The following is a 16,047-nucleotide window of genomic DNA, read 5'->3' on the forward strand; positions in this document are numbered from 1 at the left end:
TGTGAGCAAGAGGGGAGTGGGTTAGACCCCCAGCTGAGGAGACGAGTGCCACAGACAAAAAACACGAATAGCATGGGGTAGGGGGGATCAGGCAACAGTCGACAGGTAAGAGCAACAGCTGCACCCCCACCTGTCCCAACCCTCCTGGTCATCAAGGCGACTAACAGCAACCCAGGCGAGGGATCACGGTGCTCCCGCTCTGCTGGTGCAGTCAGGAGGAGATGGTTTCATGAGGCGTGAGGATAAGCAAGGGAGGGAATGGGGAAGATGTAGCCAGCCCTGCAAAGGCACTGGCAAGCAGCCCCGATTGCCATGGGGCCAGGGCCAGCTGTGCCCTTTGGAGGTTAAGACCAGGGCTGGCTCCAGACTTACCCCTGTCTCTGGATGAGTTGTCCATGCCAACTCAGAGGTCACCCACTTCGTGTCCATCAGGGTCTCTGGAGAGAGAGGGAGGAGAGAAAGAAGTAATTGGAGACGAAGGCCAAGATTAGAGGGAAAAAAAACAGGAGGAGTGGGGGAGAGGAGAGCCAAGCCTGACATTTCTGCGGAAAACAGCAACTTGGGGGGTGAGACGTGGTGGGAGGAGGGGGGAGCGGCGCAGACAGACTCCAGATTTCTCTTCTCCTGTCAGGAGAACAGGAAGAGCAAGGCGTCCCCGGAGAGCTGCGTCAGAGCAGGGAAGCGGCAGGATGAGGAGCTGGCCAGGTGGTGAGGGGGGGACAGGGACAAGCTGCCATCCCTGGCCACCAGTGCAGCCAGCCATGCCTCCCAGCCAGCACTGGGGGGGGGGTGTGCCAGAGGAGGGAGACAGGGCACCCCCATCCGTGCCCTCCCCCTCTGCTTTGGCAGGGTGCGTATTTACTGTGGCTGGGGTTGAAAGGGCCCGTTCCCATGACAGGGCGGTGCGGGCCAGGCAGGTTTATCCAGAGGAGGAGGGACTGGCAGGCTGCTCTCCCAGAGACGCCCCACATCACTCATTTTACAAGAGGGGAGAAGAATTTGACCGTCTGGCCAACATTCCTGGAGCAGACTACAAGACAAACCACCCCGGCAGCATTCCCCAAACAGCCCCAGCCCCAGCCTTGGGGAGCAAGACGCTTGTCTGGGAAGAGCTGCAATTGCAGGCAGCTGTCGCTAATCCTGGGCAGAGCTGCACAGCTCTGCACAAGCACCACGCGCAAAAAGTGGGAGTGAAACACAAGGATGGAGTTCAACGACGACGCACTCCCGGGCTGGTGCTAATGGCCCCTCTTTGGGCTGGTGGCTCGGTGACCCCCACTCCAGGGATGGCCCTGTTGGCTGTCCGGAGGGAAGTGGGCACCCTGGGGTCCTCCAGACCCTCTCCTGCCTTAGGGGGGGGTTTGCTGCAAGCGGGATGCAAATGCCAGAGCTGGGTGACAGCCCCCTGGAGACTCTGTGTGCTCAGAGGGGCTTTAGCACCTGCCCTGAGCAGGGCCCAGGACCAGCCCTGAAATGCCGAAATGCTGAGGGCATCCCCCTCCCCAGCTGCAGGCATGGCCCCATCCCAGACCCCACACAGCTCCCCAGGGGCTGTCCATCAGCCCACCCAGTGCCAAGATGCAGGGCAGGGAGCCACGGCTCCCCAGCCACCAGAACTGGCAGTGGGCTGGGAGCCACTCGCTCTCGACAGCTGGGGCACAGGGCGTGTTGGGGCAGCTCAGCTGTGCTGGACACCATGGCTCAGCCCCAGAAGCAACAGGCAGATTCAGCTTCTTTCCTTCCACCCCAGGAAAACCACAGGTTGACCTGACCAGGGAGGAAGCATGGAGGAGGAAGGAAACAATCACACATCGCGGGGTTTCAGATGAAGTCCAGCTGAAGGTAAACACCTTCGTCCTGTGTCCCACCCCAGGGAGACCTGTCAGCAGCTCCCGAGCCAGCACCCATGGATGTGAGTGCAACCAGGGCGCAGATAAACAAGCACATTCGGGGATACATAGGCTCTCCAACCTGCTTTGCTGTTTGCCAGGATCCCAGCCCAACTGGCAAGCCTGCCTCTCGCCCAGGCTGTTTGCATGGAGAAAACACAGTCCTGTCGTGGGCCGGTGCACTGGCAATGGACACAGCACTGAAGGCAAAGTGAGGAAAACCCCTCATGGTGCCTGCTCCCCAGCCGGGAGGGGGTCGGGGGACAGCACCTACAACAGGAAGGACAAACTGACACCAGCTCTTGCTTGCAAACAGGAGGAGCACAGAGGTGGTTATTGGACAGTGACTACTTACTGTTTCTCAAAAACACAAACTAGGGGCATCCAGCAAAAAGGGAGAGAAGGCAGGAGCCCTCCACCAAGCGGGTAAAGCAGGGGAACTCGTGGCAAGGATGCAGGATATGCAGGACATGCAGGACACGGCCTGGGCACCCATGGGGCAGCCTTTGCCTGGTCCCAAAGCACTGCCCACCCAAGGGATGCAACAAACTGCCATCCCTCTCCCCTCCCCCCACAGCATCAACTACTAACCGCCAGCAGGGGCCTGAGCATGGCTCCACACAGCCACAAGACCTCCCTGACACCTCGCTGCCCTCCCCAGCCGCCTGCGTGGGGTGGCTCCCAGGGAAGGCAGCCAGTTGGGGACCATGGGGGAGCAGGTCACAGGGCAGGGCCGCCTGCACCTCTCCGAGGGACGGGCCCTGCGCTGGCTGCCCTAATAAGGGCACAGTGGTGCTGCGCAAGGGCCCAGGCACGCCGTGCTGGCGGCGGAGCAGAGCCAAGCATGTGCTCGGCGCTGACAGTGCGCCGCGATGCCAAGTCCCGGCACAGAGACCCCGCACGGGTCCAGCCAGCAAAGGGCTGCGCTCCCAGTGCGGGCAGCTGGGTGGGTGTTACTGTACCAGGGCTGGACCTGGCGGGAGGAGTGGGGAAGGGATGCCCTGTGTGCTCAGGGCCAGGACCGGTGTGGCTGAGCAGCCGTAGCGGTGAGTCAGGCCAAAGAGATGGTGATCTGGGTGGCAGGGTGTGCCCATGTGCAGGGTGGCACAAGGATGCCATGGCCAGCCACAGCAGAGCCGGGCCAGACCTGACCAAGCTTTGCTCCCCAGACCTGCCCAGCGTGTGTGGGAGCTCCTCTGAAGGCCAGTAGGCCCCACGCAGGCAGCCCTTGCAATGCTGGCCTGGCTCCAGGACAGGGCACATGGGCAGCCATCCCCTCCAGCATCGCCCTTCCCCTCAAGTGCCAGCCCAGGGCAGAGATGCGGCTCAAACAGGGGGCTTGCTGCCTGCACCCTAGTTTGGCAGCATCTGACCAGCAGAGGAGGGGAAAAAACTGGACAGAGCCAAGCCAGCCACTAGTGCAAGAGGCATGTAAATCACACAGAGAGAGCAGGCAGGTGAAGAAATAAAAATAAAATCACTGAGCAACTCAGCTAAAGGAAGTGGGCTGAGCACGGAGGGCAGCAGAGGTTTCCTGCAGCCGCAGGAGCGAGTGGGGCCAGGCAGGGTCAGCAGAACTCCCCAGCCCCTTGCAGCCTGCCACTGCGAAGGTCACGGGCAGACAGCCCCGCAGGCTGCTGCGTGGTCCTGGGGCTGGCGGCGGCATGCTGAGCTGAGCTGGCAGCAGCCGAGCCACAGAAACCACTCTCTGCCCTTTAAACTGCCTCAGAGATTTCATGGTGGCCTGGTACAGAACCCATATCCTTTCTTCAGAAAACATTGGATCACGCCAAGTGCTGCCCACCCCCCCCCAAAGGGCACATGCTAGCGTCCAGGGCCGGGGAGATGGGCAAGCACTGGGTCTCAGTTGTTCAGCCAGCGGCAGCCAGCTGCTCTCTCCCTCTGGTACACAGCACCAGAGGTGGGCTCAGAGGTGGCACTGGCCACTTCCTGGCTCAGTTCAGGTTTGCAGGTGCTCTGGAAGGACGTGAATGGTGTCAGGGCTGGCCGAGCAGTGAGTCAAAGCCACCTCAATCCTGCACGCCACAGCGAGAGCCTGGTCCCATTAGTCAAAGGGAAATTGGCTCCCAATTTCGCCAGCTTGGGGAAGTCACCCTAAGGCTTGCTTTATCACTGTCTGAGGAGTTGTCCTCTACTTACCTTCAGCTGGACAAAGGCAAGGGATGCAGCAGGAGCCTTGCTACGCTCAGTGAGTGCAGCAGGCCATGGTCAACCCCATATAAAAACAGGATTTCTATGGCAGAGTAGGATCCTGGGACAGGAAAAGAGCTTCATTCCTTGGACAGGGCTGTGAGCATTGCTCTGGCTGCCTCCTCCCTGCCCTGCAAAAATCTCCTCCCAAGCACATCCCAAGGTGCAAAGACCAGGGGTCTCCCGCCAGCAACCCTCCTGTCACCTCTGCAGTCCCCAGCATTTCACTGGGTGTTTGCAGCCCTGGAGAGGACCCATCTGGAGCTGGGGACCTCTTCCTCCCCATGCAGGGGCTCAGGAATGCAGTATGCATGGTCTGAGGCCAGCGAAAACGTTTGAACTCCCCCCCTAAGAGGCCCAGAGAGCCCGTCTCGCACTGCTGAGCGGCAGACGTGCGCGGCAGTGATGGCTGAGCCAGAAAAGGAGGGGGGGGGGAAATCAAAATTCTTTCAAGATGAAGCCGCTGGGGAAGACTCAATCGTCTCCACCAACCGGCTCTGATTTGAACGCTCTTGCCTTTGAACATGGGGACTGCCAGCTTTTATCAGGATGCGCTGGCAACACAGGACGCCAGCTCCTCGCCCTAACAAGGAGAAGGCAGCTCGTGCAAGTCCAGAGCATCCTGAAAGAAGGCAAGGGAGGAAAGTTAGTAAAGACACCCACACAGCCTCCCTGCAAACAGAGGAACCTGTTCTGTGACGTGCCCAGGCTCTCCGGGAGCTATGCACACCATGGCACCATGTCTGCAGGAGCTCAACGTGGAGTGAGTGGCCCCATGGCAGGCTCCGGTAGACAGCATCGAAGGCTGGGCCATTTGCCCCAGGATGGCTTGGCTTCCACCATAGTGGCTGCTCACGGCGGTGCTGGATGTCTCTCCCCCTTGCCACCATGCCACACTCGTCCGGAAGGAAAGGCAGCTTCTTTAGGGAGGCACTTTCAGTCCTGGAGACTGCCTGCTAGTCAAAAAGCCACCAAAAGGGGCATCTCCCCACGTATTTTAATTTCCTCCTCGGTTTTGAAGATAATTACGGCAGGATCGAGTGGCCTTGCGCGCTCCCCATTCAAGCACCTATCAGTACAATTAATCCCAGCACCGTTCTGAGCAGCGGCACAAAGGGCCTTTGGTGTAAGGTCCTTTATCTGGGAACAATGAGCTGCCTGTGGGAGAGAACCTGAGGTTGCACTTTTCCCGCTGACGAGTGTTTCCCGTACACAAAAGCCGAGCCACACAGAGCGCCCTGCACGCGCGTCAGGTCTGGGAGACCCTGCAACACGTTTTCCCGGAGCATGCCGCTCATCCAGATTCCTCCTCCTCTGGGAGGGTCCTTCTGCCCCTGACCCCAGCTAAACCCCATGGCTGTCCTCCTCCTGGGCAGCGGATGGCCCTGCTTTGAGGCCAAAGGACTCCACATGCTGCCTGCGAGGGGAAAGCACTCCTGCCCTGCTCAGCCCAAGGCAGAGCACGTGCTCCATGGATGGGGCACCCTGCAGATGGCAGCTTCGGAGCTGTCGGGTGCACGGGAGGTGGCATGCTGGGAGGTTTTGGCACTCTGCAGCCTGTCGAGGCCCCAGCTGCACTGCGGGGAGGGGAGGCTCTCCCTGATGCAGGTGAGAGCCAGGAGAGCAACGAGGAAGCCCGCAGCCGGGGAGGGAGGCAGCAGGCAGGGCACCCGCAGGGCTGGCAGCACGCAGGGTGGGCCGGGGGTACCCACGGTGGAGGTGCCAGGCGTGGGGTTCGGGAGCCTGGCAAAGGTGCCGGCAGCTGCTGTCTGCCAGCTCCCTCTGCAGGGACAGGGCTGGCAGCACCGTCGGCACGCTGCACAGCCCACATGCCCTCATCCTCCTCCGGGAATCCCGTGTCTCCCGGGGACCCCTCCTGCACACCCACCCGCCCAAGCGTCCGGTGCAAGGCCGGGGGGCTGCGCAGGGTCCCACCCTCGCCCTCCCTGGCTGTCGGGCCGGGCAGGCCAGGCGGTGCGGTTCAGCCCAAGGGAAGGGCTGGAGCGCTCCCTATCGCCGCCCACGCTGGGAACCTGTCCTCACACCGAGCAGGGCGCCTGCTGCTCCCCAGCGCCGAGGGGGGAGACGCGGGGCCGCCGTGGGAGCAGGCCCCCCGCCCCATCCCGCTCCAGAGGGATACGGGGGCTCAGACCGCCCGTGGCCACCAACGCACGCCTGCCCCTGGTCCAAGGCGAGCCCACAACTTGCCAAGGAACTGGGAACAAAGGCAAGAGAGGAGGGGAAGGGAAAAAAAAATGGGGCCTGTATCACAGCTGTGGCCCTTCATGCCAAGGGCGTTTGGCCCATCATCAAAGGGGATCGGATTTGCTGAGGCAAATGATGACACATCCACTTCAAGCGGGGCAGGTTCTGCCTGCTGCTGGAGGCGAGCCACCGGAGTGAAGAAGTACTGTGGGCACTTAATAATAGACTCATTATTTCTGCATTATGGCAGGGCCCAGAGGCCCCAACTGAGATTAAGGCCCCTTTGTACACACCACGCACGCACAAGGGCAGGCAGTCCCTACCCCAGAGAGCCTGGCCAAAGAGGGGCAGCACCGGCTGGTCCTGGTACTATTGCCGGTCCCAGCCCCGCTGGCACCAGAGTAAGCTCACAGTAGAGCCCGAGATGCCAATTCCAAGGATGCTCCAAGGATGCATCCTCCATTTCCCAATCCCACATCTGCACCAAGGTCTAACAACCTCATGTGGGCAGACGGCCTCATGGCTCTGAGCCACTGGCGGGATGCATCTCCCTCACAGTCCCCCCCGTTTGACCCCAAGGCCCTGCACCTTCTGGATGGGCCAGATCCAGCTCCCAGGTGGCCAGGAGCTGCCTGGCACACGGGATGGAGGGGGACGGGAGCACTCCCTCCATCCAGCCCTGCCCCGTTGCCCACCCGCCGGCTGCTAACTGGCTGAAGAGGGTTTTCCGGCCGTGTGCTCTTCGCCAGGAGCTGTTTCCTGACGGCCGCGAGACAGACTGAAGCATGTGAGAGAGGACAGGTGCCAGCTCTGCGAAAAGCAGATCAAGTGGCAGCGCCTAGGATGCAGGGAGGGACAGGCATTTGTTTCCTCCCGGTCACGCACTGGGTCGAGCCAGGGAGGGCAGATTTCTGCCATTTTGCAAGCAGGGCCGTGCCAAGCCAGGCTCCAGCGCCTGCCAGCATGCACGCTGCATGCACCCCCCTCCAAAGCATGGTACGTGGATCCTGGGGCTTTTGCAGGACAGCAGGCTCCTGCCCTGCAATCGCACGCCAAGGACACGTGCAGCCTGCTGCCTGAGCCCTGCCAGGTCCCGCTGCCAGGCCCTGGTCCTGCAGAAAGGCCATACTGACGCTGGGAGAGGACGCAAGCCAGCTGCCCGAGTCCAGCCCTGCACTGCAATTACTGTTCTATTAATACCGCGGGGATTTCGGATGTCAAAGCCCGGTGCGCCACGCCGGGGTCAGCTTGGCCAGGGAAGAGCTGCCATCCCTGCCCACGTGGTGAATGCGCTCTGGTGCTCCCTGCCTCAGCCTGACCAGGGGGAAAACCTGCTTTTGCTCTCTAGGCTGCAGGCAAGGGGAATGGACAAGACCCCACAGACAACATCTTGGCCCTGCCTGCTGCCAGACATGCTGCCGGCCTTGGAAGGACTGCTGCCTTCTCGGGACAGGCATGTCCCTGCCTGGCCCAGGGGAAGGGGCTGCCTGCTGCAGCTCCCCACCGTGGGGACACCACGATTAGCCATGCTGGGCAGGCAGGAGCTCTATGGCCAGCAGACAAGAGAGATTTATAGGTTGCCATCCCCAGCAGAAATGGCCATGCAGCCACCTTCCACTGCCACAGAAATAACTCATCTGATCAGGAGATGCCAGACCTGTTCAAGCCACGAATGCCATTGACCAGGACGTAGGCAGCAAACTGGCCTGCAAAGCTGCCTTCGTTTCTAGTCCCTGCTATGATAGGGATGCTCCCGCCACCTCCCTTCACAGCCCCATTGCCCTGTGGCCGTGGCTTCATGTGGCAGGTGTTCCCATGGGGCCACCAGGCCAAGCCGGGCTGGTGTGGGTGGATGGAGCTGGATGGAGAGCCCCAGAGCCCCAGGGGGAAGGAAGGGAACACGGTCAGTGCTGCAGGCCTGCCTCTGCAGGGCAACTGTTCACGGCAGGCTGCGATCCAAAGGGCCCCTCTCCTCCCTCCAGCTCCGTTTTTTTTCCAGGTTGTACTTCTGGAAAGAGCCCAAGGAAGAAGTAATGATATTTAAAAAAAAAACACCAACACCCCACCCCCTCCCCAAAAAAGGTTACTCGCTGCACATCCAAAGGTTCGCCCCACAGACAGGGTGGCTTGGCTGCCAAGCTCCATCCCATCGCGGCAGCGCGGAGCGGGAGTTTCTGCCAAGATCTCCCTCCTCTCTCCTGCCTGGGGCAGTTACCCAAATCTCCGCGCTGCTCTCCACTCGCTTCCTCGGCTCTCCTCGAGCACCAGTCCCATCTGGAACTGCTTAAACCCAAATATCCCCCCCTTCCCCAGCTCCCCCACCCCCAAAGTCAGATTCTTCCAGAGTTAAAACAAGCACAGAGTCAGGAGGGGGTGCCGGGCCGGGCTGACTCGCTCCTTCATTTCAGTTTAATTTCTGGGGAACTAGAATAAATCTGTTCCTGGCGATCGTTCAAGCCCTGCACATTTTTCTCATTAATAAAAAAAGGCCTTGGATAGCACGCCGCGTGTGCGTGCGCGCCTGCCGAGCACCCCCCTGCCCCGCGGGGTCCCTCCCGCACCCCAGCCCTCGCCAGGCAGGCGGCTGAGCACCCAAGGGACGAGCAAGACTGGTTGTGGGGGGCGGGGGGCGGTGTCCCCTCCCAGGGACACAGACGGGTTTCAGCAGCCCTGTGCGATGCCACACCTCGGAGAGGAACAGAGAGGCCCCAATCCCCCCCCCCCCCCCGCAGCTGCCGCAGGGCAGGAAAGCCCTGGCGGAGGGCTCCCCTGGGAGGGGGCGTCCCTGCTGCACCCCCTTCTGGCACTGCAGCCCCCGCCGGGCCCCCCGGGGCATTCCTGGGGAGGGGGCTGGGAAACAGGTGTTTGTCAACAGCTCCTGCCACATGCGTGAGAAACACCAGGGCCCGGCAGCACGGAGCTTAGTGACAGGCAAAAATAAAATAAAAAGACACACCCCCCCCACCCCCACCGCAGGAACCCACCCTCCCAGCCCCGGACCCCCAGCCAGCACGCGTGCAGGGGATGGCCATGGGGCTAGCGCTTGGCCCTGCTGCCGCGCTCCTGCCTCTTCCCAAGATGGCTCCCTTTCCTCTTCAGAGGGGCGGCCATGCGAAGCCAGCTCTGGGCTCGCTCCCTCCCGCCTCGGGGAGCTTAGGCTGGACGGCTCGGTGGCATTGAGGGGAAACTGCCAGGGAGGGCCGCAGCCCCTCTGGAAACAGCAGTCCCACAGGAAGGGGATGCAGCCCTGCTCCCAAGCTTGGCCCCACAAGGCCTCCATGGCCGTGCTGAGGGCTGGATGGTACCAAAGCCCATGTGCGGGAGGCCGGGGCCTCGTCAAGCGCGCCAAGCCGGTCCCGCCACCCTACAAAATGGCTCCTGTTGGGCTCCCCACGGAGCCTGCATGGGGCTCAGCCCTGTGAGGGGACGGCTGATGCCCTGCCACCAGCCCCGCCCCAGCCTGAGCACAAGGCTGGTTTTTGAGCAACAACAACAATAAAAAAAATGCAACAAAAAACCAAAACAGGAGTTCAAATGGGACCGTCCCACCCAGGTGGGAGTGCCACTGCATAAGGCTGCTGAGCTTTCAAGGTGGCAGCCCATCATCAGGGGTGCGGGGCTGTGCCTGGGCTCCCTGCAACGGGCTTCCTGGCTGTGGAGGGGCACCCCCATCCGCACTGTCCCCCAAACGCTTCATCTGGGAAGAAGCCCGTTCCAGAAGTGACACCAATGCATTACAGCTTCGACCCTGGGGGAAGCTCTGGGGCGACAGCAGCCACCGGCTTCACCACAGCCCGTGGGGACAGTCCCCCTTTCCCGGGGCTCTCCTCGGGGCTTGGCTGGCACCAACCCTGCCGCCTCTGCCAGCCGGGATCGGGGATCCCGACCCCAGGGCCGCCCCGGCACCCTTCCCCCAGCGCGGCTCCCAGGCGGAGACGCTTAATCCCGACAAACCAGTTTGACTCAGCACAACAGGAACAGCTACAATTTTAAAAACATGCAAGTCTGTGATTCAGATTGCTCGGGCTGTTTTAATTAAACGCCAAGCTCCCCTGCTCCAGTGGCAGCACCAAACGGCTCACGGAAAGAAAATGCAACAAACTGGTTTCCCCAAATATCTCTCGCAGTAAGTCATCACAACAAAACAAGGAGTTTCGGTTCATTCCTTAAAAACCAGAGGCCGCTATTCCCAATCGCAAGGGCCGGGCTGGCACGGCCCCGCAGCCGCAGCCTCGCCGGCTGAGCTGTGCGCGGGGGGAAACGCAGGGCTGCAAATGGACCCCGGTGCTGTAACTTTTTGCTCTCCACAGCTCCCCACATGCTCTGCTTGACACAAAGGACAGCCCTTCTCCCCGCCTCGGGAGCACAGACGGGGCGGGCTTCCTCCAGCGGAGCTTTTAGCAAAGAACGGGAGATTTAATGAATCCAGCGAGAACAGCGCAGCCCCACGACCTGCTTTCCCTCACAGCCCTACCCCAAGCATCAATAAAACAGCAGGGCTAACCCACCCCCCCGCCATCACCCCACCGAGAAACATGCCATTTCAGTGAAAAGTAATTAAACAGAAAGCAAATATCCTTGCCAAGAAAATACCTGGCAGTTCCAGTACAGGGATCAATTAAGCCGGGGTTTGCCGGTGAAGAGAGCGTGGTCAGCCTGTGTAATGCCTAGCTGGGGACTGGGAGGCACACATGGGCAGAACCCAGATAAGGAAAATTCTGCGGCCCCCCCCCCCCCCCCCCCCCAATCCTCCTGCTCTGGGGAGTTTGGTCTTTTGCTACAGCCCGAGTCAGCTCAGGGGCTACGTGCAGAATGCAGTGCCTCTGCACCGGGGTTCATGGGGGAGCACACGGGAAACGCCAACTTTACACAGAGTCCCGTGCCCAGAAAGGCTACTCAGGGCAGGAGCTGCCTGGGAGAGCGGCTCCTTGGGAGAGCAGGTCCAGGTCCCAGCCCTCCCAGCCCACTGGCACCTCCAGAGTGAAGGGCAGATGGAGCCTGCAGCCATCCACGCTCCCTCAGGCCAGGGTGTTTTGAAGCCTGGGGTTTTACCCCCGGACAGTCAGCAAGGGCCTGGAACGCAGCACATTCCCCACGCTGTTTCACTGTGTCCGCTCCCCACAGGGCCTCTGCTCCCACAGCCCCGCCGGGACAAACTCCTCGGCTCCAACCCCTGTGCTGGAGAAAGGATCCGCTGTTGCCCCCGGATAGAGCATTCCTTCTGCAGCCGGCCTGGGGACTGCTGAACCGGAGAAGAAAAACACATTGTGACTTCAAACAGACCCAGCGCACTTACAGGATCTGGAGAGAAACCATTTTCTCCTCGGCAGCACAAAGCCCTCACTGAGCTGCTGCCGAGCACAGCTTTTCCCCTCCACCCCCGTGGGGCCTTGTAAAGAAACCCAACTCCCTGCCGTCCCCCCGGGAACGGGCAGTGCCATCCAGGCCCGAAGCTCCCTGCCCTTCCAGCTGGGCACTGGCCGCAAGCCCAGCCTGTCGCCCCCTCAGAGGGGATGGAAAGGTGGCCAGGTCTGGGGACCGCTCGCTGCCGTTGTCTTCAGGACATGCACGCAGATTTACGGCCACACCAGATTTACGATCAGCACTAAAATACCCGAACGTGCATGCTAGATTTACAGTAACCACTCGAACGCACGGGTCCCCGTCAGGAAGTAGCGTCGCCAGCAGCCAGAAATGCCCAGCGCAGCAGAAGCGCAGGAGCTCGCTGAAACCAACACGAGCAACGGCTTCCTAAAGCTGGACAAGGCAGAAACCTCTCCCGGCTCTGCTGCAACTTTCTCTCCAGCTCAAACAAGAGCGAAGGGGAAAGAAAAAAAGTTAAATAAATAAAAAGAAAATCCCAGGGGAATCGGGGCCAGCCCCAAAGATGCTGGGCTGCTGCCAGCCAGCCCCAGAGTGATTCCACGGGGCTGGCACCCAGCTGGGCCCTGACCTCCTTGGGCAGCGTGTTCGGTCCCTGATCCCTCTGTACGCTCGGGAAAACCCAGTGATTCCTCAGCAGGAGCTGTTTATTTTGTCTCCCTCCAGCTCTCTGCACCGCTCCATCCCCGGACTGGGGCTCCCTCGCTTCCCAGGGGACTGGCAGGACTGTCCCCGGGCAACGCACGCCGGTGCTGCCAGCCCCCACGACGGCTTTCCTTCCCCGGTTCCCAAACCGCTGATGCAAAGTGGGTTGCGAGGGGCTGTCCGCGGGCGGGGGGCCCCGCCAGGCTCTCTGCCCACAGCCTCACCCTCCCGCAGCTCTCTGCAGGCAGGGCTGCCAGGCTCGGCCCGGCGCGCCGCGCCCGGCTGGGTGCTCCGGACCGGGCATCCCGGGAGGGCTGGCACCAGGCGGGCTGCTCCCTTCCCTCCCGCCGCGGGGCTGCCGCTCAGCCCGGAGCTCACGGGCCGAGAAGGCCCACAGCTCCCTTTCCTACGGCGTAGAAAGCAGAATAATTTTTAAAAAAATTTCCCCCCCTTTAAAGGAAAAAAAAAAAATCGCAGGGAGGGAAGATGAAAAGAAACACGAACAAGCACCCCCAAACTTTCTACAAAGCCCAAAGCCGGAGGAAACGCGTCCCTCCAGCAAACCGCAGCGGGGAAGGGCTCCTGCCCACGGTCACCCCCCGGTGCCACAGCCCAAAGCCCGCACCGAGGGGCGACGGCAGCGGAAACCCGCTCACAAAACTGCCTCCGAGCACACAAAAGCCCCCGCGCCGCCCCCCGCCCGGGTGGAGGCACCGACCGCTCCGCTCCCCCCGGGGTTTCTCCCTTCCCTTCCCTCCCTCCCGCCGCTCCGGCAGCGGGTTCGGTTACCGGACACCGGAGCGTCGCCGCCCCCGGCCAAAGCCGCGCACACTTTGTGTCGAGACAAAAAACCCGTCCGGGCCCCCGCCTCTCCGGAGCGACCCGCCTGGCCCGCCCGGGGTCCTCCCGGTCCCGCAGCGGGGCCAAAAGCCGCTTTCCTCGCTCAAAGCCGGGGGAGGCGACAGCGCTGCCCCGCGGACCGGGGTTCGCCCCAAGGGGCGGTCACTTAAGCCCCCTTCTACCCCCGGCTCCACCAGAGCGCAGGGGGCTGCCCGCCTCCCCGCCCGCGGAGCGCGGCCCCGCTCGGGGATGGATGCGGCACGCGTGGCCACTCGCCCCGGCGGTCCCACGCCGGAGCCTCGGGGGTTAAGGCGGCGGGCGCGGCGAGCCCTGCCGGGGAAGGGATGGAGCCGGACACGGCGCACGGACACTCCTCCGGCGGCCCCACCAGTTCTGGCACGCCGCGAGCTTCCACTGAAAGAAATATTAATTTTCCAGCCCTCTCAGTCGTGGCGAAAAGCCTCGGAACGTGAACCGAGTATCCAACGAGGCGCCGCTCTCTGCCAGCGGTCGCCGGCCGCGGCCACCGCGCCTCGGCCGCACCGGGCTTGGTTCCACGGGGCGTTGACTCTGAAACCTACTGAGGGCGGCTAAGCGCTGGGAGCGGGGCTGGGGCGCGCTGCGGCGGCGAGCTCCTTGCGGGGACAACCGGGCGGCCGCGGCGCGACAAGCCGAGCCAGCGGCGGACGCCGACGAGGCCCGGGGACACCCTGGAAGGGTGTGTGCGTGTGTGCGCGGTCGCACGGGCCCCGGTGCGGCGGGCGGGCACGCCCGCCTGGTACTCACCCTCCAGAGCGCGGCGGCCACCGGGGAGCAGCAGGAGCAGCAGGAGAGGGAGCAGCGGCGGCGGCGGCGGGGGGGCCCCCGGGCGGGCCGCGGCCATGGCGGGGGGCGGTGCGGGCGGCCCCGCCGGGCAGTCCCGAGCTCGGCGCCACGCGCGGCTCCTCTCGCCGCCGCGCCACGCTCGCGCTCTGGCGCCGCCGCCGCCGCTGCCGCCGCTGAGCCGCGCGGGGCGGGGCCCGCCCGCCAATCAGCCCGCCCCTGGCAACCCGGCGCCCCTGGCGACGCCGAGCGCGGCGCCCATTGGGCAACGGTGGGACGGGAGGCGGAGCCTCCGCGGAAAGATGAATTGGAAGGGGGCGGGCATTCCCCGGCGCGCCCCCGCTGGCCCCGCCCCCGGAGCGGGAGGTGCAGGGCGCGGAGCGCGCCCCACCCAGCGGTCGCCCGCGGAATTGGGCTCTTAAAGGGGCCGCGCTCACGGCCTGCCCCGCAGCCCCCGGCTCGCCCTGCCCTGCCCCCCACCGGGTGCGGGTGAGTGTGTGAGGCTGCTACTGTTGACGGGCCCCTCCGTGCCCCACCACTGGCGGCCTGATCTACCTGTGCCACTCATTGCCATCCCACCCTCTGCAGTCCCATCCCATCATCTCATGCATCCCACCCTGTGCCATTCCGTCTCACCCCATCCTGTCCCAGCTCATCCCATGCATCCCACCCCACAAATCCCACCTCGGCTCATTGTATCACATCCCACACCTCCCCTCCCCATCCAATCCCTGCCACACCATGATTCTCATCATGGTGACAAGGCTGAGTGCTGGGATCCTGGCCAGGGTGACACCATGCAGTTTGCTCCCCCCAGCACCTCCTTCCCCCACCCCTAGGGTGCCTTCCCCTCCACACTCCTCATGGGAGATGGTACTGGCTACTGTGCATGCAGCCACAGCTTCCAAGCCTATGAGTGCCTCAGTCCTCTTCCCCTCTCTCTCACCATTGACATTGGGAGGTTTTGGGATCCTGTGTGGGACAGACTCTGCTCCCTCAAGATGGTGCACACACACAGTCCCTGTGTCCAGAGCCAGCAGTGCCACATCCTTCAGGACAAACACATCCCTGTTGTGCCGGGCGTGGGACACAGGCTGCGACCTGTCCTGGCCCTCTGCACTGCACCACAAGTCTCCTCAGATGCCTGGGGAGGCTGGGCCTGAGCTTAGCAAAATCCCCTAAGTCCCTGATTTTGGGGCACACTGATGCCCTTGGCCTGCAGGGTGGCCGGGAGCTCCGTCAGGTCTGGGGGTAGTGGGGTGCATGGCTGGGCGTGCTGCCCTGGGCAGTCTTGCCCCCATGGCACAGCCATCTGGGCTACCCCCGCTGCAGCCGCCTGCCATCTGCAAGCGGCACCTTGCCACAGCACTCTCCGCCCCAGAAAGCTGCCCCAGAAACTCCCTCGCCGTGCAGCCGCAGCCCCGGCCCTGCGCCAGCACAGTGGGGTGGCTACGGGCCCATGCTCCCAGCCATCTTCTCTGTGGTTGCTGGCAGGAGCAGGAATTTGGGAGGTTATCAGGGCTGGCTGTGGATGACCTCTCTGCTGTGCGGGTGGATGCAGAGCATGTCCATATTGTGACCTCCTTCTGCTGCACAAACCCACTAGGGTTGTGGAAGGGTATTTTCCTACCTTGTCCCAGAAGGATTCGGCTTCCTGGCCAGAGAGACTGCACAGGCCCAGGCTCTGCCTGGGTTGCCAAAAATTTGGAAATGACCGATTCCTGTTGCAGGAATGCTGGTATCCTCTGGGAGCTGCAGGGAGCCTTGCCAGGACACTGTGCCTCAAGGGCTGACACAGTGCCCCAGCACTGTCAGGCATGGTTCCCAAAGGGAAAAGCCATGCCTGAGAGAGCCAGTGTGCTAATTTAAGGTGGGACATAATGTATGACTGTGATAAACCTCTGCAAGGGGCAGGAGAAGCAGCAAGTGGGACACTCTGGTCTCCAAGTAAAAAGAAATGGTTGGGGAGCAAAGCAGCAGAAAGAGGGTCACCTCGGTGAAAAATATCAAAGTTTGGGCAAAGAAGCAGAAGTTGTTGGGTTAGACATGCTGT

The 16,047-nt window shown here is 62.5% G+C and overlaps 1 protein-coding gene across 3 annotated transcripts in view; it reads right to left on the reverse strand.

Moving 5' to 3' along the window:
* The window catches only part of EPHB3 (EPH receptor B3), a 30,100-nt gene extending 15,958 nt beyond the window's left edge, over positions 1-14,142 (reverse strand). For all 3 annotated transcript variants that reach the window (XM_055723819.1, XM_055723818.1, XM_055723817.1), the window contains exons 1-2: positions 13,959-14,142; positions 373-437 (exon numbers count right to left, since the gene is read on the reverse strand). In XM_055723819.1, the coding sequence (XP_055579794.1) occupies positions 373-437; positions 13,959-14,055 (162 nt within the window). In that variant the 5' untranslated portion in view covers positions 14,056-14,142. The remainder of the gene's footprint in view (positions 1-372; positions 438-13,958) is intronic.
* Between the last annotated feature and the right edge of the window lie 1,905 nt (positions 14,143-16,047).

The sequence above is a fragment of the Falco cherrug genome, chromosome 11 (genome assembly GCF_023634085.1).
Source record: "Falco cherrug isolate bFalChe1 chromosome 11, bFalChe1.pri, whole genome shotgun sequence".
Lineage (NCBI taxonomy): Eukaryota > Metazoa > Chordata > Aves > Falconiformes > Falconidae > Falco > Falco cherrug.